The sequence below is a fragment of the Oscarella lobularis genome, chromosome 16 (assembly GCF_947507565.1).
Source record: "Oscarella lobularis chromosome 16, ooOscLobu1.1, whole genome shotgun sequence".
Lineage (NCBI taxonomy): Eukaryota > Metazoa > Porifera > Homoscleromorpha > Homosclerophorida > Oscarellidae > Oscarella > Oscarella lobularis.
The window spans coordinates 1,822,797-1,846,141 of record NC_089190.1 but is presented as its reverse complement, the minus strand read 5'-3'; the positions used below and the strand labels follow the sequence as shown (position 1 = coordinate 1,846,141).

At 48.9% G+C, this 23,345-nt stretch overlaps 9 protein-coding genes across 12 annotated transcripts; 5 read left to right on the top strand and 4 right to left on the bottom strand.

Annotated features, from left to right (window-relative positions):
• Positions 1–47: 47 nt before the first annotated feature.
• Positions 48–3,262, top strand: LOC136197003 (large subunit GTPase 1 homolog). 2 transcript variants are annotated; one of them, XM_065986680.1, is made up of 16 exons: positions 48–202; positions 259–382; positions 430–550; positions 599–685; positions 737–823; positions 871–931; positions 987–1,069; positions 1,121–1,410; positions 1,467–1,492; positions 1,548–1,649; positions 1,702–1,845; positions 1,953–2,076; positions 2,233–2,312; positions 2,368–2,493; positions 2,551–2,598; positions 2,966–3,262. In XM_065986680.1, the coding sequence occupies exons 1-16, from the start codon at positions 113–115 to the stop codon at positions 3,200–3,202; spliced, it is 1,830 nt and encodes a 609-aa protein (XP_065842752.1). In that variant the 5' UTR covers positions 48–112; the 3' UTR covers positions 3,203–3,262. The 2 variants fall into 2 exon arrangements, with proteins under 2 accessions (XP_065842752.1, XP_065842753.1); XM_065986681.1 differs by having other exon boundaries at positions 2,655–3,080.
• Positions 466–6,156, bottom strand: LOC136197020 (peroxisome biogenesis factor 10-like). The gene is made up of 6 exons (XM_065986703.1): positions 6,033–6,156; positions 5,822–5,979; positions 5,535–5,771; positions 5,323–5,477; positions 5,130–5,268; positions 466–3,618 (listed from the first exon to the last, which is right to left on the bottom strand). The coding sequence occupies exons 1-6, from the start codon at positions 6,154–6,156 to the stop codon at positions 3,541–3,543; spliced, it is 891 nt and encodes a 296-aa protein (XP_065842775.1). The 3' UTR covers positions 466–3,540.
• On the top strand, positions 3,993–5,104 carry LOC136197022 (homeobox ARX homolog alr-1-like). Its single transcript, XM_065986706.1, has 3 exons — positions 3,993–4,150; positions 4,371–4,594; positions 4,698–5,104. The coding sequence occupies exons 1-3, from the start codon at positions 4,117–4,119 to the stop codon at positions 5,040–5,042; spliced, it is 603 nt and encodes a 200-aa protein (XP_065842778.1). The 5' UTR covers positions 3,993–4,116; the 3' UTR covers positions 5,043–5,104.
• A 21-nt stretch (positions 6,157–6,177) lies between the features above and the next one.
• On the bottom strand, positions 6,178–11,951 carry LOC136197025 (condensin complex subunit 1-like). Its single transcript, XM_065986709.1, has 30 exons — positions 11,690–11,951; positions 11,479–11,624; positions 11,355–11,430; positions 11,244–11,302; positions 11,098–11,189; positions 10,957–11,037; positions 10,761–10,903; positions 10,580–10,701; positions 10,407–10,530; positions 10,198–10,345; positions 10,029–10,151; positions 9,905–9,979; positions 9,710–9,844; positions 9,470–9,655; positions 9,169–9,416; positions 8,969–9,116; positions 8,863–8,918; positions 8,687–8,807; positions 8,379–8,634; positions 8,283–8,330; positions 8,005–8,234; positions 7,857–7,953; positions 7,684–7,807; positions 7,469–7,624; positions 7,331–7,415; positions 7,190–7,282; positions 6,954–7,129; positions 6,719–6,902; positions 6,554–6,671; positions 6,178–6,492 (listed from the first exon to the last, which is right to left on the bottom strand). The coding sequence occupies exons 2-30, from the start codon at positions 11,591–11,593 to the stop codon at positions 6,287–6,289; spliced, it is 3,825 nt and encodes a 1,274-aa protein (XP_065842781.1). The 5' UTR covers positions 11,594–11,624; positions 11,690–11,951; the 3' UTR covers positions 6,178–6,286.
• On the top strand, positions 11,661–12,754 carry LOC136197015 (4-hydroxy-tetrahydrodipicolinate synthase-like). Its single transcript, XM_065986696.1, has one exon. It carries the CDS (start codon positions 11,685–11,687, stop codon positions 12,693–12,695), a length of 1,011 nt encoding a protein of 336 aa, XP_065842768.1. The 5' UTR covers positions 11,661–11,684; the 3' UTR covers positions 12,696–12,754.
• Positions 12,755–12,774: 20 nt separating this feature from the next.
• On the top strand, positions 12,775–14,392 carry LOC136197009 (tyrosyl-DNA phosphodiesterase 1-like). The gene is made up of 2 exons (XM_065986689.1): positions 12,775–13,989; positions 14,060–14,392. The coding sequence occupies exons 1-2, from the start codon at positions 12,797–12,799 to the stop codon at positions 14,286–14,288; spliced, it is 1,422 nt and encodes a 473-aa protein (XP_065842761.1). The 5' UTR covers positions 12,775–12,796; the 3' UTR covers positions 14,289–14,392.
• LOC136197000 (disks large homolog 2-like) lies at positions 14,291–20,032 on the bottom strand. 2 transcript variants are annotated; one of them, XM_065986676.1, is made up of 13 exons: positions 19,664–20,032; positions 18,565–19,325; positions 18,418–18,469; positions 17,187–17,314; positions 16,325–17,130; positions 16,091–16,271; positions 15,703–16,031; positions 15,200–15,606; positions 15,037–15,138; positions 14,841–14,974; positions 14,674–14,783; positions 14,524–14,621; positions 14,291–14,470 (listed from the first exon to the last, which is right to left on the bottom strand). In XM_065986676.1, exons 1-13 carry the CDS (start codon positions 19,965–19,967, stop codon positions 14,367–14,369), a joined length of 3,516 nt encoding a protein of 1,171 aa, XP_065842748.1. In that variant the 5' UTR covers positions 19,968–20,032; the 3' UTR covers positions 14,291–14,366. The 2 variants fall into 2 exon arrangements, with proteins under 2 accessions (XP_065842748.1, XP_065842749.1); XM_065986677.1 differs by having other exon boundaries at positions 18,580–19,325.
• Positions 20,033–20,392: 360 nt separating this feature from the next.
• LOC136197059 (cation-dependent mannose-6-phosphate receptor-like) lies at positions 20,393–21,776 on the bottom strand. Its single transcript, XM_065986740.1, has 7 exons — positions 21,605–21,776; positions 21,362–21,549; positions 21,125–21,240; positions 20,941–21,071; positions 20,757–20,883; positions 20,645–20,701; positions 20,393–20,596 (listed from the first exon to the last, which is right to left on the bottom strand). Exons 1-7 carry the CDS (start codon positions 21,742–21,744, stop codon positions 20,516–20,518), a joined length of 840 nt encoding a protein of 279 aa, XP_065842812.1. The 5' UTR covers positions 21,745–21,776; the 3' UTR covers positions 20,393–20,515.
• Positions 21,777–21,816: 40 nt separating this feature from the next.
• Positions 21,817–22,825, top strand: LOC136197060 (sperm-associated antigen 7 homolog). Of its 2 annotated transcripts, XM_065986742.1 has the most exons (6): positions 21,817–21,909; positions 21,956–22,011; positions 22,060–22,148; positions 22,213–22,297; positions 22,356–22,403; positions 22,463–22,825. In XM_065986742.1, exons 1-6 carry the CDS (start codon positions 21,831–21,833, stop codon positions 22,742–22,744), a joined length of 639 nt encoding a protein of 212 aa, XP_065842814.1. In that variant the 5' UTR covers positions 21,817–21,830; the 3' UTR covers positions 22,745–22,825. The 2 variants fall into 2 exon arrangements, with proteins under 2 accessions (XP_065842814.1, XP_065842813.1); XM_065986741.1 differs by having other exon boundaries at positions 21,956–22,148.
• Positions 22,826–23,345: the final 520 nt, after the last annotated feature.

Here is a 23,345-nt window from a genome sequence, read left to right as displayed (position 1 = left end):
AGGCGGCAATAAAGGCGTTTTCCGCAGCAATCCACAGAACTGCACTGCCGTAAACGTAAACATTAGTAGGCCTACGATCCTACGTAACTCTAGTTCCTGATTGCCTAATACCATGGGTCGAAAGTCCAAAAAATCGGCCGGACTTGGTCGTCAGTTAATAAAAGATCGTCATAAGGGGATAAAGAAGTCAGATGGGAGTTGGGTAGGCCAATGCGATTGTTGTGAAAGCAACGGAATTGCGATTGTCGTCTCCCTAAGCTTCATACTAGCGATCTAAAGGAAAGCGAGGGTCCCGCCTATGGCCTAACGTCAGTCACAGAGGAAAGCAGCCTCGATAGCTTCCTCAGAACGGCTCAAATGGCCGGAACCGAGTTCATCGCTGGTGCTCGTTTAAAGTCGAAATTAATTTGAGTTAACTCTTTTGTTTAGAAAAATTGGACGTCACCGTTGTGACAGGGAGTCGTACTGACGGATTGCCAACGCGAGAAGAGGCTATAGCAATTGCCTCGGCTCAGGAAGAGAATAAGGAATTTATGACAATTCCTCGAAGGTCTCGTACACCCAGAAAACAATGCAGTCAAAAACTGACATCATATAGGCCGTCGTGGACCGAAGAGATGAGCGCAGAGGAGTTGGATCTCAAGGAACGAGATCGATTTTTGGAATGGAGAAGACAGCTAGCAAAGTGATTCGCCTCAAAATCCCTTAATTAAACGTTAATAAATTCTGTAATAAGATTGCAAGAAAACGAAGCTTTGATAATGACGCCTTTCGAAAAGAATCTTGCCTTCTGGCGTCAACTGTGGCGCGTTGTTGAGAGAAGGTACATGGGGGGATATAGATCAATTTTTCATACAGCGTCTCTTTTAGTGACTTAGTAGTTCAGATTGTGGACGCAAGAAATCCCTTGCTGTTTTACTGCAAGGATTTGGTAGTCGATTTCCATATGTCCATACTTCCCCTGTCATTTTAATTAATCTTCCAAGGAGAAGTACGTCAAAGAAATTGATAGTCGGAAACAGAGCTTGCTGCTTCTCAACAAATCGGATTTATTGACTCCGGAACAACGGTAATTCGTTTATGGACTCGTTTCGCGTCGAAATATAGCGGAGTTTCTCAGAGCGCTTTGGCTTGAGTATTTTCGCGAGCACGAAACTACCGTGGCGTTCTTTTCTGCGCTCGAAGAAGCGAGCAGAGAAACTGCCAAGTGCGAGACCAGCGACGATGATACAAGCGACGACGATTCCGCGTCGTCGTCGTCGTCAGACGGCGAGACGGAAGAAACGTCGGATGGAACGAGACCGCGACCAAGTTCATCTGACGTTTCAAAACCAGACACGAAAGAAGAATCGGCTCCAATTCTTAGTAGAGAAGAATTGGTCGACTTCTTTCGGTCCTATCACATCAAAGGTATTACAGTGAGAGGGGACCTAGCCTAACTTTTAACGACAGTATATTTTATTTAGGCGAGGATGTGCTAACTGTGGGACTGGTGAGATCCTTTCCTTGAAGAATAATCCTCAAGAAAAGCAGCGCTTTCCCTTCAGGTTGGCTATCCCAACGTGGGAAAGAGCTCGACTATAAATTCCCTTCTACAAACGAAACGCGTTCCCGTTTCGGCGACTCCAGGACGCACGAAACACTTCCAGGTAAGACGTCATCTGCACGTAATCCCCCCTCTAACTGTACCTCTCTCCGTAGACTCTCTTTATTGATAAGTCTCTGTGTCTGTGCGACTGTCCCGGTTTGGTTTTTCCTACGTTTCTTTCCACGAAAGCGGATATGGTGTGCAGCGGAATTCTTCCTATCGACCAGATGCGCGATCACACGGGGCCCGTGTCTCTCGTAAGGCAAGCCGCCCGCATAGCCGAAAATTAAAACCTCTAAAATTTTCGGCTATACGGTACCTTAGCAGTTTTGATGCTTACCTATGCACGCTCGCACGCACGCAGGTTTGTCAGAATATTCCACGCGCTATTCTCGAACGCACCTACGGTTTCTATCTCGTCCAACCGGCCGAAGGCGAAGACCCCAACCGCCCTCCGCGCGCAAACGAACTATTGAAAGCCTACGGATGTAAGCTCTTTTCCCCCTTTTTCTCATCGTCTCTTGACAGACAAAAAAGGGATTTATTAATAAACCCTTTCGGACGTCAGCATGACTTCCGTGAATGCGGAAGTCGTACCGGCGTTCTCCTATTATTATAAACCGCGTTACGTATTTCTTCTCGAGATATGCGAGGCTTTATGACGGCACACGGGCAACCGGACTGTTCGCGATCGGCTCGATACATTCTCAAGGATTACGTCAACGTGAGAGAACGACGGGCAAATAGAATAAAAGCAAAAAATTGGCCTAATTAATTAGGGAAAACTTCTCTACTGCCATCCACCGCCAGATGTCGATCCTAAGCAATTTAACAGACGCGACTCGGATCCGGATAAAGAGACCGCCAAATCTCTCGCGCGAGACGTCGAGGAAGTGACTCTAAGGGTAAATTCAATTTGTTTTGCACAGATGTTCGCAGGGCGACTCAGCAATTTTATATAGCAACGACCGAGATACGTCAATGACGTCGACGAGGCTTTCTTTAGCCAGGTAAACACGGAAGGGGCCCCCTCAATTTATATAAATAATGAATACCGTGGGTCAAGGTGCGGTGAGTTTTACGTGTACTATGTATGACTAAGGAAGTCAATACTTTCCTATAGAAAAATGACGTCTGACTTAGATTCCGCGTTAGTGCGTTTGCAGGAAGTTTAGCAGGTACCCCCGCAGCTTTCGGAAATGAAAGCCGCTTCCAAGGAAAAAAAAGTGATTGGTCTTAATGAACACTTCCACTTCGTTCCAGACTAACACTTAGAGACCTAACCGTGTAATTCCTAAACCGATTCCGTCTCGTAGAGGGAGGGGGAGGGGGGCTCCTTGACTAATACTGTAACCGCTTTCTATTTTGGCGCAACAGGATTCGGTTGTTGCGATTAGCAAGGGAGTTAATGGGACGCGAAGCTTTTCTCGTCCGTCTGGCGTCGGCCGGCACGTTTCGTCTGAACGAGTCGGCGACGACGATGACGATGACGACGTTGCGTCGATGCGATCGTCAAAACCGTGGCGAAAGCATCACAATCGAAATAAGCGCGAAAAGACGAGACGTTTACAGAGCAAGGCGGCTCCCGATCGTCTTGCCTACGATCTGACATGATGTTTTGTCTCGATGCCTCCCATGTAATGACTGAATGACTGAATGAGAATTTGGACAAGCGATACTGTGCGTGGCCCAATCGGTACAATCACGAGGTCGCGAGCACGTGCACACGTGACAGCATTGATAAGCACGAGGGCAGCGTGCTCGTGGCGACGCGGTTGCAAACAGCGATTTGGCAAGGCGAAACTAGGATATTTTCCGCTTTGCACCCGTTCCCCCGCCTTTTACTTGCCGCTTCGCTTTCGCGAACTGTGCCAAACGCGCACGTGATTCTATTGCGGAAAGGTTGGGGCGTGGCGTTTTTCCTGCTTTTGCGAAGTTTTCTCTCGGCGACGTCAGCTCGAGGGAATGTAGTTCTGAAGGCATACGACTCGCGACGGCTGCACAGTTTCGCGACACACAGGGCATTCGGGCTGCAAAACAAAATTCAGTTAGGTTAGGATACTACGGATAGATAAGCTGCGCGATTGCGCGAGAGCAGCTATCGCTCCGCGCAAACTCATCAGCATCAACAGCTATCCATTATCGTTAAGCTTGCCAATCAGTGCACGTGCCCGCGATAATTTTTAATCGAATGTACTGCCATTATAATTACTCCTCAGCGTCGCTTCCGCGCTCGACGCATCCAGTCACCTCTAACACATGCAATCGTGGAAACGGAAGACTACCTCATGCATCCTCCTGCGACCGCACGGACATATATACACGAGTCAAGGACGCGTCACTCAAAACCCCAAACCCGAGCTATAATTGCACTTTGCATGACTCTCCGAAATGAATGACGGGCGTGCGTAGGAGGGGAGACAAGTCATAATAGGCCACTCACGCAGCGAAAGCCCCGAAACTCATTTGGTCAACGTCTCAACGACAGATCAGATCGAACCGCGAAAAACTCGCCCGAACTACGCACGATGTCGACGCACTCGGACGCGGCATCGGACAGCGGTGAGGAAGCGAGAACGGACGCGCAACGTTCGCGGTTCGGGTCGTCGGCGCGGCAGCGCGATCGCGCGCACGTTGCATCGCTCGATCCACGCGGATTCACCGAAACACCACGCGTTCTTCTACGAAGCGAGCAAAAACCGATCCTCCCCTTCTTATCTCGCACGCGCATATAAATATCATAATCTATTTCGCACTTCATCGATTTTTCTTCTTTTTTCAGACTGCTACGCCGCCGGTAACCTGTTCTACGATATTCCCGACGTCGATTCGACGCTCGACGGCGACGAAATCGCCGGTTTGACGCGCCAGCGTCGAACGCGCGTCATGTTTACGCGATTTCAATTAAAACAGCTCGAACGCCTCTACGCGGTCGACCAGTATCCCAAACTGGAAACGCGACGACGCGTTGGCGATCAGATGGGCATAACGGAGAGGCGGATACAGGTAAAAATCGAATCGATGTCGAAAGAGGAAGGGAGGGAACATGCCCACGTATTTCCTGCTCTAAATCTTTTCCTATTCCCCCCCTCCCTCTCTTTCGCTTAAGGTTTGGTTTCAAAATCGTCGTGCGAAAGCAAAGCGCGACGGCACGCTAACGACGCCGCCGCAGTACGCCAAATTCAACGGTCATGCGATGCGTTATGGTCGCCGGAATTCTGACTGGGCAGCTATTGCGTCAGCGGCGGCAGCGGCCGTCGCCGTCGAGCAAGTTCAACTACCACGTGACGTATCGTCAACGAGCATTTTGCAATCGCCGCAGCTGCCGTCGCAACCGAGCGAAACGTCGGCGCTCGAAAGACCCATACAGGACTTGAGGCACTTTGTGGGGGCCCAGTGTTTGCATTTACGGCAAATGGGAGCTAAGCTTCAAGCCGATATAAGAAACCTTTAGCGTATATACGATTGTAGTTCCCTTACGTATGTATGATTGTACGATTGTATGCCCGCGCGTATGTACATACATACATATATTCTGTACCTTGCTTGTGGTCCATTCGACGATGCAAAACCAGCAGAATATGTGACCGCACGGCGTCGACGCAGGACTCTTCCGCTGACCCAGACACAGAGGACACTTCCCAAACGAATAATGAACGTCCTCAGTCGCATTATCGTCTCTTAATAAATAGCTGCTTATATCGTCAATAGCGCCCTGTCGGTACCTAGGTTACCTCTTAGTAGACGTCGGCTTTTCTACTGATTCCATACAAGCCTTATACATCCACTGAGCCAATGCTAGACCCAGTTGGAGCGTAGCCAACCCGCCAATCAAACGGTAGCCCAAAAACGAATTAGAATCGCTAACCAGACTATGCCTGGCAAGAACCTTCAAAACGACGCAATCACCTACACCCCCTTTGCTACATCCCCTACATAAACTCACATAAGAAATACCAGTAAATCGTTTAGAGATGTGATAATAGACGCCGTTGAGATAGAAGACAGCCAAATGGGTACGATGTAGCACTTGGATGATTTTCCTCGAGACAGCTACAACGGCTAGAGCCCGTTGCTGCTGCTCGTCGTCGGCCAATGAAGAAGCAGCTGACGTCGTTTTGTCCAAGATTTTCTTTACTACGTACGGCACTAAAATTTGAAGCGAAACCATAGCAACGCGTCTCTAAAATGTCGATAGTGCATCGAGAGATAAAGGCGGTTTCTTTCTTATACCCATGTTGACGGTATTTGGGCTTTCGATGGGTCTACTTGCACGATGTTGCAGTATTCTTCTCCCAGCGTCTGATAGCCGCATATCGTCGTCAATCCGAAATAGAGCGCGTCTGATAGGACGCTGAGTTCGCCTGTCCATCGAATCCACGGCGAATTGCCTACAGGAAAACGATCGTAGAGTGCCGAAGTGCGATTTCGATGGCTAAGTCACCGAATATGGACTCGATTGCCGTTATGAACTGTTTTCGAAAGACGTATAAGTACTGGTGATCTTTCTGATTCGCTCGAATGAGCTCGGGTTGTCCTGCAGGGCTGAAAACTGCACTCGAAGACATCGTGAGAGGAAAGACGCGCGCTATCGCTAAGTAGGCCAACTTTACTGTCAAAACGTTCAACAGAGCCACACAAACAAATAAAATAAAACGATTCAGGGACACAATATGGGGAACACTTAGACAACTTCCGCTAGTGTACCTTGGGGTGTAAGTTTTCCGCGTTCTCTTCATCGTCGCTCAATTCAAATAATTCCAAGTCGGAAAAGTCAGCCTCGTCGATTTCTTTTAGAACCCTGCGATTTTTTCTCGGCTTTGGCGCCTTTCTTCTCACCGGCCCTCGCTCAAAATCGTCATCGTCTCCGTCGTCCGGACAAAAGTCTTTCGGCTTTCTATCAGCTTCTCCCCCCACCGTGAAAAGTAAAACCGAGCTCTTGGTACCTCAACTCAGATATCTTACCTTTCTTTCTTTTCGTCGCTTTTTTTGACGCCTGCGCGGCCTTCTGCGCCGTTTCATCTTGCTCGACTCCCTTGGCGTGAATCTCGTCCATTCGAGACTCGAGTTCGTCAATGAGTGCCTAAACGTTCACGTTAGACTCACCAAAAGCCTTATCACTGTACCCACCTTAGAATCTTGTTTAGCAAACTTCTTCGCTTTGTTCAACATCGACATAAAATTCGTATAGACTTCCTCGACGCGAAGGTATTCCTGGTAGCAGGGAATGTTCTCTTGGAGCTTTCGCAAGCCCTTTTCGCTAAACGACAACTGAGCCAAGCAAAGCGACAAATCGCACGCCTGACGGTCCGTCCTAGCACGACAAAAAAATTCAATAAATCAATTAAAAAATACTCCTCCATACTGCGTCGTCTTGAAGCGATGACACAGCTTTTCAATCAGCGTTTCCGATTGGCGCTCCTTTTGTATGAACGATATGAGGTATTTCATGATGGAAGAATATTTGGATTGCGAGGTTGGATGGTCTGGGTCAGACAAGTGACTTATGATGTCAGGAAGAACGTTATAGAGAGCGTTTCCCTAGAAGAAAGATGAATCAATAAAGGAGGGTCCCTGTGATTAGCGAGAGGTTAGTATTGCCTTTTGCGATAAATCGTGAAAAAAGAGCTTGGCTAATTTACGTATGGCTGGATTTTCGTCTTCAAGACAGAAGGCTATTTCGCTGATTTGTCCCTAGATGAATTTATGGCGAGAATAGCTCAAGATTTTCTACTTTCTTACTTTGACTTTTATCATGTCGTTGAGAATGAGTCGGGATAGTACAAGCATCGTCGTTTTTCGTACTTGAACCGAATCGTCCTTCAGTCTAAAGACGACTCTTTTAGTGCGAGAAGTCCCTTTTTTTCTTTTTCTTTTCACCTCGAGTAGAGATGAGGCGTCCACGGTTCGATTAGATTCGGAAATCGAATGGCCAAGTCGCTGACAGCGATCATGGAATTGGTTCGAACCGTCGGATCGCTCGACTTTTGGAGAATCGTGAAGAACAGCTGGAGATGCGACGCGCAAAACTCCGAGCTAAAAAAGGCAGACCCCATAGTAGACTCCAGTCTAAATAAAATCAAAGATTCTCTTACCTGACCAACATGAACTTGCCCAGTGTCATTGCAGCGGCAGCTTGAAGTCTACGGTCCGGAAAGCGACTCGGTTGGCCGCAAATCGAGATAACGAACGGACGAAGAACGCCCAATAGTCCAGAACCTTTTAGAAATGAAAATAATCATTCAAATATTTTAAAGTTTCTCTTTACCTGTCACTATTTCCGATTCGCATATTTGCCTGAGCATTTCCGCCTCCTGATCTTCGACAGCCGCTTGATCCATACCCATCTCAGACTCAATAGACGCCTAGCAAAGAATCGAATTCCTTGTTTAGTAGTATCTACTTCCTATACGTACCATTTGACTCGATCTCCTCTTTGAAGCCGTCGTCGACCGAGACGGCGTTTTCTCCTTTACAGACAATCTCGCACTAGTTCGACGTTTGATTTCACGAGCGATAGCCGTGTCGACGTGAACGAGCTCGGACACGCCAATTTGACCAGCGATTGCCAAGAAGCGAGTCATAATCAAAGACGAGCAAAGAAGAGGAGGAGGAGGAGGAGGAGTGGCACAATCACAAGAAGGATCTTAGTAAAAGGATTAAAAACATAATCCGAATCTTTTTCTTTTTCTACCTTGGGTTGACTGAGCCAGCGGTTCGCCGACGTCTATCGCATCAGATACTAAAATACAGTAAAAAATAAAATAAAAAATAAAAGATCTTCTTTTACCTGTGTTCTCCCCTTCGACTTCTTTGTCGTTCTCGTTCTCCTCCTCGCCCGATTCTATCATCTTCTTGACCATCGCCTTTAGCAAATTGCCGCACAACTGATCCGGTTGCTCGCACAGTTTGTATATTGTCTTGATTGCGTGGCATCCGAAGGCCGCCCAATCTTTGGCTTTTTCATTCTCAAAGCTCTCCAGAAGAACGTGCGTCAATTTTTCGAATAGAAAATGTCTCGACGGAAATCTCAACGGCAATTCGGTCTAGGATTACACCATGAGATCCACTAGCATCGCGTAAAGGAAGAAGACCCACCTTTTTCAGTGACGCGATTTTCTCCAGAGCTATGCAGGAATATTTGGCAATTTCCAAATCCTTCTCAAAGCCACTGGAAACGACAACGTCCAAATTGCTCTTCACAACGTCAGCCTCAGCACTATCAAAACCAACTCAAAAAAAGTCTCACTGTTAAATAATACCTTTCTGATTACCTCGCAGCCATTCCCAGTAGAATAATCGCTCCTCGTCGTCGCACAGAGGACTCGGTCTATTACACAAATAAATAGAGGTGAATGCAATGCATTCTATCTGTCTCACTCTCGATGCAAATGTCTTCCAAAGCTGCTGCACGACGTCTCGCGAAATATCTTTCGACGCGACGAGAAGTCGTACGAGCTCCTCCAACGCTTTCATTTCTCCAACGGTCAAGTTCTCCGTGAGAGACATCAACTGATGAGCAGCAGAACTAAGAGAAACCAACTCTCGTCAACGTCCCACCACGAAAACATTGCACTCACCTTGGGCTTTTATTCGTAAGATAGAGTCTCTTGAACGCGTTTGCTACCGCTTCCTTGACGGCTGTCTCTTTCGACCAGACGAGAACGATCATTTTTCGAACGCCAATTTTCGCCGCTTCTATGCCGAATTCGTGGCAAGTGATGAAGAAATTCATCGCTTCGAGAATGTCGGTGACCGTTTTGGAGTTCAACAAGAAACTCACGGTCGGCACCGCCTTTTCGACGTTCAGAATGAAATTAAGAGTATCCTAGAAACGAGGGTAAGATTTTCAAGCGAGAGAAAAATACCGATAAACGATACTTTTAAATACGTCACAAGTTGACGCTGCTTTGCAATCTGATCCGTATTCTCGCTCGGTATTAATTCCGGGCTATTCTCTTCACTATCAGTTTCATTCTCCTTCTCGGAATCTTCTGGTTGGGCTGTCAATGACGTCAAAATGTTCTGCGCCTCTTCGAGATCTTTCTTCACTTGTTCGTACGACAACTACGGATTGAAACTTCTCAACGAGCTAGGAATTGATAATTCGATTGAGCTAACTTTGTGAGCAAAAGGATTGCCGCAGAGAAAGGTGGTCAGGAATTGGATGGAGTATTTTCGAACGTTGCTCGATTTGTCTTGAAGTCGATCGACTATTTTTGGAACAAGACACTGCTGCGTTGCCAAGGGAATGGCCTAGAGGTGAAGATATGGGGGCTCTACTATGCAGCTATAATGATTATGCGTCAAACAAACCTGTTTCTTGAACAAGTTTAGCCAGACTTGAAGACATTTGCTGCGAACAAACGCGTTGACGTCATAAATGTGTTCCTAAAAAATGACGATGAGCAGTCAATTAAAAGATAGGAGGAGATATTGCCATCAATTTGTCGAGAAATTCGTCTCGGGTTGCCTTAGCGACGTCGTCTACGGACGGCTCACTTAAAACTTGAGCGACAATCGCTCCAATTGTAACAAGGACAGAATTCCTCAAAGAGTAGTTCTAAAAGAACAGTGATTCAATGCTGGTTACGCGCTAGAGAACCGACCTCTCCATCCAAATGAGGCAGCAGTGAACTAATGATCGACAAAACGATATCCGGAAGACGCTCTCCAATCTCCGCTACAAAAGTGGCCAATGCACGCGTGCCACTCGTATCACGCGACATGTCTTGGGGATCAAGACTACCGATTTCCCTATAAAGAACCCCCAAAAATAGATCTGTTAATAGGTTAGGTGCCACAGCGCTCTTCTTACCTTATGAGTTCTACAACAATGGTCTTGGCTTCGAGCTGCCGTCCGAAGTACTCAACGGCTTCAGCCAATGGGATGCAGAGGTGTTCAAAGTCTTGCAATAGTTGAATAATCTTCAATGTAGCTCCTAAAAGATACGAATAAATAGTTAAAACGAATCAATTTTCAGCTATTACCCATGCAATGATTGCATTTGCTGATAGCAATGCCCAAAATATGAAAAATGTGCTCCTTTGCTCCTCTCTTTCGCACGGTCTCCGAATTTTCTAACAGTTTGTAGCAGCAGGAAGTGACGCACCTACAGAAAGAAAATCCTGCAGGCTGCTCAAATTTCATAAGCATCTCTGTATGACGCACGTGACAAAATTTTCCTCGAGAATAGGCGGATCCCACAATCGCTTCAGATCCATTTCGAGCATCTGTTCAATGCAGTGAAGTCCGCGATCGCGCGCTTCATCCCACGAAGCGGCGTTCCCCCCATTGGTCGTCGTTTTCCGACCCTAGAAAATATTCAATAACAGTTTGTAACGTTTCTCCGGCCGCAGGCTCTTACTCTCTTTTTCTGAGTTGCAATTGTCATGCTCGCCGGCTTCATAAATGTCTCAATAAATTGAGTCGTCAGATAACAAAGCATCTACGTGCATATATTAGGTTAGGCTATTATTCTCATTTCCATATTCTTTTTTCTCCTCGCCTTGATAGCTGTGCAGTGTCTCTTCTTCTCCTGATAGCTCATATCCCCTTGATCCAGCATAGCACCCAAGGAACTGCACAGAGACTCGAGCCCTGAAAAAAAACTCCCAAAAATTATGACTTCCTTAGGTAGGATCTTGAATTCACATTTTATCGTCGTTTTCCACGCCTTTCTTTTTGTCGGCTGGTCCAATTCCGCAAAATGACTACATACGCGATTTCGAATAAGTTTTCCCGCCGATTCGGGCGTTTGCTTGCCTGAGGGCGCTAAAGAGGGTGTCGAAATGGGCCGTTATCGACAGATATCCGGCGCTAGATAACGCTTCGTTTGCTTCTAAAGAGAAATCGTAACCCGCGCGACCCGGATAGTCGTTTTTCTTGCCTTCTAGACGCGCTGCGATCGCTGACGGCAAATGCATCCTTCGAACGTAATATGCTGAGCGCGATTCGACCAGCAGATCGTCTCGCGAGACAGGAATGACAAAATCCTGCGACATTTTCTCTCAGAGGTTGAAGATTTCAAATAGCCTTTGATATCAAGGAAGAATTCACACGTGATGAAGTTTGTTTACATAGGCACGTGACAAGATGACCTCTATTCTCTCTCGTTCGATGTCCACAGCATTCGATCGGCTGTCCAAAGGCATGCGAGGCGTTTGGCCTACAATGATAACTCCCTTCAAAGACGGGGCGAAGACGGTCGATTGGGAAATGGTCGATTCTCTAGCAGAGTGGTACGTCAAGTCAGGCAGCGCCGGAATCTTTTCCGTTTGCCTCTCGAGCGAGTTCTATCAGCTCACAAACGACGAACGCCTTGCAATCGCGTCGCGAGTTCACGAGCGCGTCGCCGGACGCGTTCCCGTCGTCGCGTCCGGGACGTTCGGCGGCCCAATCGAAAAGCAGGCCGAATTCATGCGCGAAATGGCGAAACGCGTCGACGCCGTAGTCATAGTGACGAATCAGCTCGCCGGGAAAGACGAAAGCGACGAAAAATGGCTCGAAAACGCCGGAAAACTTCTTTCGCTCACCGGCGACATTCCGTTGGGTTTCTACGAAAGTCCCGTGCCCTATCTGCGTCTTCTCACGCCAAAGATGCTTCAGTGGGCCGTATCATCTGGACGCTTCTATTTTCACAAAGACGGTAGCCCGAATCGAAATCAATTGACCGCAAAAATCGAAGCAGCTGCTAGCGCTGCCGCACCCCTGAACCACGCCTTCAGCATGTACACTGCCAAGGCATACTTGATCAAAGATTGTCTTGATCACGGTGGCTGTGGTTTCAGTGGGATATCAGCGAATTTTTATCCGTGGATGCACGCGTGGCTGTGCGAGAATTATCGTGATGAGAAAGCAAAGACTGTGCAGCACTTTCTTGGAGTCGCTGATAATGTCATTAGGCAAACCTATCCGAGATCTGCGAAGATCTATTTGAATCGTTTCTATGGGCTGCCCATCACTCCCGCATGTCGCATCCACGATGTTGAGCCCATCGAGGAGGAATTGACAAAGATTGAATTTGCTTATAATATGATGGAGGATTTTTGTAGGAGATTGGGGATACCGATGTTTAGTCCCAAAACTTTGGACCAGGTTCAGTAGTCTTGTCTGATTTCTTTTTTTTACTACCGTTGCGTGTAAACTTCCGCTTTTTCCAGCCTACGCGTACGCGTACGAGACCGTCCCGTATCAGCTTGCCTACAATGAAGCGCAGCAGTGCGAATTCGGACGATAGGCCAACGTGTCCCCAGGGTATCGACTGCAAAGAGTCGACGATGTCTCACTGCGCCCAGTATCGACACTTGGCCGCTTCCCGGGGGAGCCCATCGCCGCCGAAGCGGCCAAACAAAAAACGAACGCTCCCAAACGCATTCCGCCTTACCGCGGCCAACGGAATAGCCGATTCGTACAACGAACCGCGCACGGCGACGAGCATCGACGAAATTCTCGGCTGTTTCGACGGAAATCTCGTCCAATCGGCCCAATTCAATTACATGTTCGACGTCGCTTGGCTCGTCGAGCAATATCCGGCGAATAAACGAGCGACGACGCCGATTCTTCTCGTCCACGGCGAAAAAGGCGTCGGCAAAGCAGAATTGGAGCGCGCGGCGCGAGCGCACCGTAACGTGAGTCTCGTGCAGGCGCGCTTGGACACGCCCTTCGGGACGCACCATACGAAAATGATGCTACTGTTGTACGATCGCGGTCTGCGCGTCGTCGTGCATACGGCCAATCTGATTGCGCGGGACTGGCGTCACAAGACTCAGGGCGTCTGGACGAGCCCCGTATTTCCGCCAAATCCGAATCCTAAATCAAGTCAATTTCAAAATGATCTGCTCGCCTACTTGACCGCCTATCGGAATCCAGGACTCGACGAGTGGAAGACGCTGATTGGGCAACACGACATGAGTGCATGCGACGCTCGCATTGTTGCCTCGGTTCCAGGACGACATGTGGGCAATGCCATGAACGCGTGGGGCCACATGAAACTCCGGCGCGAACTGAGCAAACGTCGATTTGAGCACGTCACAACCGATTGGGACGTCTTGGCTCAGTTTTCAAGTATCGGGTCCCTTGGACCCGAGGCAAGTCGTTGGCTGACAGGCGAGTTTCTTGTAAGCCTTGCGTCTACTTCTTCACTGCAGCCATTACGTCGGCCAAGTCTTAAGCTCGTTTTTCCCTCCGTTGAAAACGTGAGGCAGAGTCTCGAAGGATATCCCGCGGGTGGATCACTGCCATACAGTTCAAAGACAGCGCTGAAACAGCAGTACTTGAGGCAGATGGTGTACCAGTGGAAGGCGGAGAAGACGGGCCGAACCCGGGCTTCACCTCACATAAAAACATATGCGAGGGTCAGTCCGGATAAAGCGAGCTTTGCTTGGGTTCTGCTGACAAGGTATATCTATAGAAAAATCGTAGTTCGTTCAAATGTATAGAGGGCTGACCGTATTCCCCCTCCCCCCTAGTGCTAATCTGTCTAAGGCGGCGTGGGGTGCTTTTGAGAAGAAGGAGACCCAGCTTATGATCCGGTCCTACGAGATGGGGGTGCTGCTATTTCCAGATTCCGACGAAATTCGGTTGGACTTACCGTACGACTTACCCTTGACGCCATACGAGGCCGGCGACGAAATGTGGACGTGGGACACAGTCCACCGTAAGCCGGACAGTCACGGACAGTCGTGGATACCCTCGTGAAGAACCCTTTGACCAAGAATTGCAATTTTTATAGAGAGAAATAAATGATCTTGCTATCAAATAAAATCATCATCCCGTTCACTCAGGAACGGGTACCCAGTCGACTTTGTTCTGTTGCGTTTGAACGACGTCACGCACTCGCATGAGACATCGTTCAATAAGACTACCTAAGCTCACCTCGGCTACAGAAAAAATATCTCAGACAAACGCGCAAGGAAAAGGTAACCGAATTCACCTGTGAACTGAGCGCGATATTTCTGATACAAATGCCTCGCTTCTTCGTACATGCCACGCGCTTCGATAGACGGAATATTACACTGCATGCAGCTGGATCTTTAGGAAAACTCGATTAGGAGGTAATCACTTGAGAAACAGGCCTCTTTACCGAAGCTTTTTCTCTGACTTGGGCGCAAGAAATATAACAATTGGATGCAGCTCAGCTGCTTTTAGTCGCCCTATGCATTCAGGACCCACGTCCAGTAAGCAGTGCTGATTCTATGTGCAAGGAGGGGGGTTTTCCTAAGTCGCGCGTTTGTGCGTGCAGCGTCTTACCTCGTCTCGAATCTGCTTAATTCCCGAAACGGTTATGCACGAATAGCTGGCACCGTATTTGCTACGCTGCGACGAATAGATAATCGTCTTATTTCTCAACCCGTTCTCCACTTCGCCGTACGACTCAATAAATTCTAAACAATAGAGAAGGGAAACCTTTTGGGTTAAGCTCGACGTTCCTGATCTATGTCTCTACCTGGCAATGCACTGCAATACTTCATGGGATCTTCCTGGCTTAGCCGATTTACGAGAACCGACGCCAGGGGACCGACGAGCAGAACGGGCCGTAAAAAATCATCTAAAAAACACGGGTCCCATGACAATCCCTTCCCCTCCCGGACCCAACGTTCCAAACTCACAAGAAATTTTATCTACATACTGATATCCGGCGGGCGAGTCTTTCGGTAAATTTCGCGTAGTTGTTCCCTCCAACAAAGCCATGGCACTCATCACCGACGGCACCACAGGCTCGTTTTCATAGGGCACTTGGCTTCCTGCCGAATCGGATGAGATCGTCGACGCTGGTCCAGCTACGCTCGTCGACGATCCGAGATCGTTGATCGACGGCGGCGGCACTTCGAGACTGGAGTAGGGCTCGCCGCCGCCGCCGGCGTCGTGGCTTGGCGATCGCCTGAATGCGGGTTTGAATCGAGTACGGAGCTTATGGAACGTTGAACTGCCTCGACGCTTGAGAGCGTCAACGAGATGAGGCGGGGGAAACGACGAGTTGCGTTTCATTAGCTGAGGTCCATGCAAGAGACGAGCCCTGGTAGAAAAGATAATAATTCAAGATTCGCTATTACTGAAGATCCCCCCCCCCCCCCCCCCCCCCTCATACAAAGTATCTGTTTTTTTTCTTTACCTTGTCTTGCTTGGAATCGATCCTTTCTCCCCCATCAATTTTCCTCCGACGTTGCATCTCTCCGCTTCCCACACGTCCGTCTTGTCTCCCTCCATCGTATTATACACGTGCAGCACGTCGCCTTCGCGAAACGCCATCTCGCCCGCTTCCGGATGCGCGTAGTCGAAAAGAGCTTGAATGTAGAAATCGTCGCGCGTCTTCGCGTTCATACGACGAAACGTCGTCTCGTCGTATTCGACGGACATCATCGCTCCGCCGCCGAACGTGGCAAACGACAACGTCGCCGACGCCTTCTCGTACGTCGCATTCTCCAACGAAATTCCATTCAACTTAAATAGAAAAAATTAAATCAAAATAAATTTTCGCTAGTTCGGTTTTTTGTGAGTACTTCGAGTATTTTGTCGCCGATTTTTAGACCCGCTTTCTCGTGCTCCTCGCAGTTGATTCGCGAAACGAATACGCCCCAACCGCGTCCGCCAATGATATCGAAACCGATATCTGACATCACAAAGGAGGCTTTCAGTTCAATGAAACGAACGTTGCCCCCAAGACTCTTCTCGCTAAACATCCTAGAGAAACAATACATACACGCTCGTATTAGCATACTCTCCTTTCTTCTCACTGCGGATCACGCAAAAACGTCGGCATCTTCTTCGACTCAAGTCGATTCGGCGACAACGGCGGATTGATAATGATATCGGGACCGCGCGTGGCCAACCGCATGTCGGTCGCCGTCAAGGAAACGCCGCCGGACGGCATTCCTGGCTGCACCGGCGACGCTAGATCTACTGCCAATGACGGCACAGGCATAGGAGTGTTCTTTGGGGTCATCATCAGCGGCTGATTATCGTCGTCGTCGTCATCTGAAGTATCGTTGTCGTTGAGACGAAGAATTCGACTCGCACTGAGTCCCTTCAAAGATCCCTCTCTCTCGTCTTTCATTTCCATGCCCGATTGGCGAACTACGCCCTCGACGAGAGTAGTCGAAGAGGCGTCTCTTCCTGATATCGTCGCCGTCGTCGTCAGCGGCGGCGGCGAAATGCTTCGTTGATAAGATTTCGTCTTCGGTCGACGTCTCTGTAGCAACGGCGACGGGGAACGTCGCGCGGACAACTCCTGCGGTACCGTGGAAATGCGACGCGGTCGATCGTTCGGATTATAAGCGAAAGATCTAAGCGAGAGATTGTCCTGGGTGTAATGAGTGAAAGCTCGATTGGACTGATAGGGAGAGTGGTGACCCGCCGGAGCCATGGAGAGCGTCGAGGAGCGGTGTAGAGCGACGGCGGAGTGCGGCACGGTGAGAGGACTGGGCGGAAAACGAGATTTCATTACGGCGCGAACGACGGTTAAAGTCAATTCCGATTTGCAGGCGTGGATGAGACTGTGGACGTCTTCTACTTGCATCCCCGATAAATCCAGACTGTTCATCTGAAGTTTTGAAAACGTTGGCGTTTTTATCGTCTCGTTTCTCTCGTTCGACTTACTTCTATGAGTCGATCGCCGACGACGAGTTGGCCGTCGATTGCCGCCATGCCTTCGTTGGGTAGACGACGGATGTAGAGACCGTTTTCGAGCACGATGCCGACGTCGGTTCGACTTGTCTGGGAATCGTCTGAAATGAGAAATGCGGATGAGAACGAGGAGCGCTTTCTTTGGGGCGAGAGAAGTGTGAAGTGAATGCAAATGAGAATAGTAACAATAATGGTATAATGATGAATCACTTTTCTAAGCGTGTAAACAAGAATCCGCGTGGGTTGGGATGACGCTGGGAGGGATGTGCTAGGCGGGGGCGACGGCATTGTACCATACAACTGTCAAACGAGGCAAAGGCACGAAAAACTCGCGGGGGAGAGAGACGTAGGAGGAGAGAGGGGGACCTCCTTTGGAAAAGAAACCAGAAAGAAAAGGACTATGGTTCGACCTTCCCCAGCAAAATGCGTATGACCAAGAGACCCCGGAATGACCAAACCCTACGGGAGTACGGATGTCGTCGAGACGCGGATTTCGCTCGCTTTCTCGAGGAAGCAACAAACTGACGGTTTCTTCGCTTACGTCCGTTTCCCAACCCCCCCTTGACGCACTTGCGCGCACCGCAATGCAACTACGCGCGACTACAGAAGCCGGATGGCGCCCCATCCTCGGAACGCGGCGAGGTCAGATCACCGGAAATACGACTGTTCGCGGTATGGAAATCGGAGGGAACGTCTAATCACATTTTCCCGCTTATGTCACCCTTTCGGAATCGGAACTCTCCTAATCGTATCGTTTTTTCGAGAGAGAGGAAAGGGAGGACTTTTCGGAACTGTTCCCCTCGACACCCAAATCCCGCTTTAGTACGGAAATGAACGTCTCGAGAGGCTTTTATGAGGAAAACCCCGATAAACGTTCTCCACTTCCTAGTTTAGTAGGGCTTCAAGACTGGCCTAGCATCCTAACCATTTATTATCTAAGGCCTTTCGTTTGCTAACCACGTCCTCTTTCTCTACAAATTCACGAGGAAGCCGCAGGAACCCACCCTTGCCAAAATAAGGGCGTCCTCACTCGGGGATCCAAAATAAATAAGCCAGCCGTTTTTAGGATCCACACCACCAAGGGGCCCAAACTTGTCTAAAGTAACAACTAGAAAGGAAGTTTAGGAACGCTCTCTGTGCGTCACAAATCCCCTTATTATAGGAGGAACACTAAATTAATTTAGAAACCTGAACTCTCTCTCACCTTGCTGCATCATATTCAACACGATCTTCATCTTCACCATATCAACGGTCTTCTAGAAAAAAATAAAACGTCTTTGTCTTTCCAAATCCCTCCGGGGGGCCCCCAGAGAAGACGAAAAAAAAAGAGAAACAAACCGCCCCCTCTTACCAAATCTCCACTAACCCCAGAATCTTTCGGGCTGACCCATCCGGACGCGCTCCTCGCACCCCCGCCCGTCCTCTCGACCAAATCCTTCAAACCGTCGACGCTTCGCCTGAGTCGAAAATTCTCCAATTGCAACTCCATCTTTTCCATCTGAACACGCTGCAAATCCTTTCCCAATTTCTTCTGCGCGTCGCTTCGCCTCTCGTACTCGCGTATCTCGTCCTCGTGCCGCTGCAAGACCGTCTCGAGCTCTCGCTGGGTCGTCGCGAGTCGTTCCGACGTGCGCTTGCGTTCGGCGTGCGCCGCGTCGCGCTGTCGCTTCGCTTTCTCGACGTCGGCGAGCGCTTCGTCGCGTTCGCGCGTCAGATCGTCGAGCTGGCGAAGTTGCACGTTGAGACCGTCGTTTTTCGCCGCCAATTCGTCGTTGTCGCGCAGCGCTTCGTCGAGTCGATCGTTGAGCGCGTACGCGTCGCTGATCGCCCGATCGCGATGATCGAGCGCTTCGAAGCGCTCCTTTTTCGCCGCGCGATACTGGTGCTCCGCTTCGGCGAGTTCCTCGCGAAGCCCGTCGGATACGGAACGCTCGCTCGCCAGTTCCGTGCGAAGGCTGTCGACTTCGATTGTGAGGGTGTCGATGCGGCGACGATAGGAGTCGATTTCGTCGTTTGGAGGAACAGGATCGCGTGACTCGTGACGCACGACGGCACTGCCGGTGTTGCCGCTGTCAGGGGAACTTCCATCAGTCCATTGAGGATGAGGCAGGCCTAATAAGAAAAAGAATTTCAACCATCATACACGTAGTAGCCCCCCACCGCGGGGCCAGTCAAAAAAGGCGGGAAATGCAGTGAGTGGTCAGTCATTTCAGTCATAGAAAAAGGGGAGAACGTGATTGGCTGGACTGTAGCAAAAGAGTGACTTGATTGGCCAAAGCAGCGACTCCTTCGCGCAGTCGCTTTCGTGCGTCAATTGTGTACCTATCTGTTTGCAGCTTTCCTATATAAACTAAGCTCTCTAAAAGTCACTTAGCTGGCCTCACGCGACATTTAGAGCCGCCGGAACCGCACGCTGTCTTTCCCGCAAACTTCTGTACATATGCACGTACCTCGAACGCTCGCCTCGCCAAATTGCGACCGCATGCCGCGATAAAGCGACGCGTATAACCGCGGATAGGGCAGACTGAGCGACACCAAGAAGTTATGATAGAGAGACGATGCGTCCTGACGAAAGACGCGAACGAGACAGAGCTCGACGCTCGCTTTCGCGCCGTTCTCGCGTCGAATGTCGGCGCAATCGTCGTCGGTGAGGACGCCCCGCGCCTTGAGGTACGGCAGCACGAGATCGAGTGACTCGATTTCGCGAAGCAGCCGAGGCAATTCGCCTCGCAACCAATTCCGCACGTCTCCCATAGGGACACTATGATGAGATCGAGCTGGGTGGCGCTCTTGTCGGCGGCGGCGGCGGATCGAAGTATGTCGTCGAGTCTGCGCGTCCGATCGCGCCACGTGAGAGCGAAGAGCGAGTGACGTCAATTGGGCCGAGCCTCCGATGAATGCATTCATCAGTCGGTCAATTAGCGGCGTTGATTAAACCAGCGCGGCGCGCCGGCAGATTATGTCAAAGAAGCGAAGCGATGATTTTGTTGCCTAAGTAACCAAACCTTTTATAGAAAGTTAGTTTTGTACTTAAAACAAACCATTTGCCTAATTCGGTTTTGCATTTATCGGAAGTACAGTAAAGAAAATACTAAGCGTAGCTCAACACTGCATATGCACTGCCCCCCCAAGATGACAGCCTTATATGTGTCTATGACCTATAGAATGTGATGCACAGACAAGTTTGATCATCGTATTCATCATCATCATCATATCTCCATCAATCGCATGCATGTCTCTCTCTATTCAGCAGTCAGCCAGACAATACCATTAGTGAGATGATACGTTGTTGCCTACGTAAATTACATAGGCAGTAACGTGTCGTCTCTCTCCTCTTCCTCATCCGTATCATCCAGCTGAAGTTGGTTGTGACGTTCATCAGGCTAAAGACGAGAGGCAATAATAAACCCACTGCCCACATAACAGTGTACCTTATATGGAGGCGATGGAGCAGGCTCTGAGCAGCGGCAAGCATAATCACAGCCATCCTATATGAATAAGAAATATCTCTACATCAGAAATTAAATAATTTTGTCTTCTTACAGCACTTAGATTTCCCAGCTTCTTCCAAAAACTAAAATTCGGTATTTGCTCTCGTCCCTTAGCCTCGTTCACTATTCGTTGATAGAGGAAGCCAAAAAGTATATAGGAACCAATCAGACCAAAGAATCTGCGTGCAGAAAGAGAACAAGAATAAGCCCGAAGCATAAGTGATCTCGAAACATACACAATCAAAAAGATTGATCCAGGACTAAGACCGCTGCCGCCGCGGTCATTGCATACGAGACTCGTCAGCCATTCAAATGTGTAGGCACATTCAAAGTCAACCCTGTTCTCTTCCAATATTCTAGGCTGGCCCTAAGCGAATCACAAAAAATCGCCGAATTCAATCGTTAATTACTTTTTTATACCAGCCCTTTGTCTGGATCGCAAACAAAGAAAATTTCAGCTTTTCTTCGTCCAATACTACAGTGATTGTGATACGAATCCCCGCCGCCATAAACAAGCATCAGCCAGTCAATAGAATCTGAGGAATTGAAAAAATATAGCTACGCTTTTGATTAATAAAAATTAGCAATTAATTAAGAGCCGACAAATAAGATGTACGCGAGAACAAAAAATTCCTACTAATTTTTTAATTTCATTACTATTCGTTGCTCGAACAGCCGTCGATCTTCCAGCAACGTAGCAGTCCTTTTTCTTATCCATCTGCAGGACAGTCACAGTATTCGGATTGGCGATTTTCGCATTGTTATTGCACGAGGAGAGAATATCTGAGTCGATGCCATTGCAAACGCTGACGTAGTAGGTGTAGTTGGCGTCAGACGTTTCCCATCTGCTCGCACAAGCAACGATTTTCGAGCGTTTCGGTATTCGATCGTTACGTGTACGTTTTTCCTGAGGAGATGAGTGGATCCAACTCGACTTCTCTAACTTTCGCTTGATGGTTAGCACAGCCGGACGCGTGGGTCATCGTTGTGATCTGGAGAATCGCGCAGAGGACGATGGCTATGGCCACTTTCGACGGCATCTTGGCTATCACGTGTTTTGTCAGGTCCGGGAGGCGTTTCGTGTCCGGGCGGAAAGCCTGGTAAACGTGCGCTATCGTCGATAGTCATGGATCTCCTCGGTTCCATCATGAAATCGATGGACAAGCCGCCGGCTGTGTCCAACCAGGAGAAAAAGCGAAGAAAAGGTAACTGCACAAAATTTGGCATAATTTCGAGCACAGTCCATCTCAGCTGAAGCAAAATTGGCCGACGAAGAGAAGGAAAAGAAAACCAAGTTCAGAATTACGGTACCGAATTCGATTTGTAAATTGTCGCACAACATTCTGGGGCGCCAGTTAGAAAAGCAAGTGAGCGATTTCATCAAAGACGGGGCGCGAACGCGTCTCAAACTCGAACCAATGGAAAAGCTCTATAGAAGCATAGCGTGAGCTACAAACTCCAAAACAACCGATAAAAAATTACCATAAAACGATACATTCAACATTCAGTCACGATGTCGCCGAAGTAGCCGGTCTGATGTCGCTCTCCTTCGGCGACGAGGGAATAAATCGACACATAATGCTATTCAAAAAGGCAATTATGATTAATTAGTTTACGTATCATTTTAGTAGTCACTGTGTATACTATATAGGAGCACTCTCCCAGCGAGGAAGAACTCGAAGCACTGAGAGAGGGAAAGGTAGTAGTAAAGTTTAAGAGAGAAATAATTATTTGATCTGATGAAACATTGTACCCCAGGAATTCGATCCCAATGCACAGCGTGACGTCGAGTTTGATAGCGAAGAAGCAACCCCAAGCAAAGTATCCAAACCCAGCAATGACTCGTCGACCCCTTCCGCCGCAAATTATCGCGACAAATACAAATCGATTTTGGGCGAGGCAAGCGGCCAATCGGCCGCCAAGGTAACCGTGCCCAACAAAACATTCGGCTTCGTTCCAAGTGCAAACAAGCAAGATCAACGATCCATAGAGGAAACGCTCAAAGACATTCGGGCACGCAAACGTCAAAAAGGAAACTGACCTTTTCTTTTTTTATATTCACAAACTCAAAACGATAGTGCAACTTCTCTGTGTAAATAAATCGTAATTTTTTTCCGTAAATTAATGTGCATGTGGTCGCCACTCGGTATCCGAGCCCGAGTCGACTTCAACACCGCGACTCCTGCGCCGCTTCGATGACGGCGGCACTACGTCATCGTCATCATAGTCGTCGCCATTGACAACGCATCCCTGACTTCTAATGCCATGATTTTCGACGTGGCACAGAAAGTCGGCCTCGTCTCCAAACAGCTCGTCGCAGAGTTCGCATTTGTGCAACAATTCCTTATGTGCGTGCGTCGCGTGACGACGCAAATGCACAGGACGCGAAAAAGCGGCGCCGCAAACGCTGCAAACGTGACTCTTTCGCGCGCTACGCGTCCGCTTGACGACGTCATCGACTTCGTCGCGCGACGACGTTCCATTTGTCAGCGTTGTCGACGAGTGGGCGTTACCTCCGCTTCGCTCTTCGTCGCGACGACGAAACGAAGAGATCAATATGTCAGTCAGCGCGACGAGATTCTCCGGACTCGTTTCGGAATCGTTGAGAATCTCGTTCAGCGGCACGAGACGCTCCTCGTCG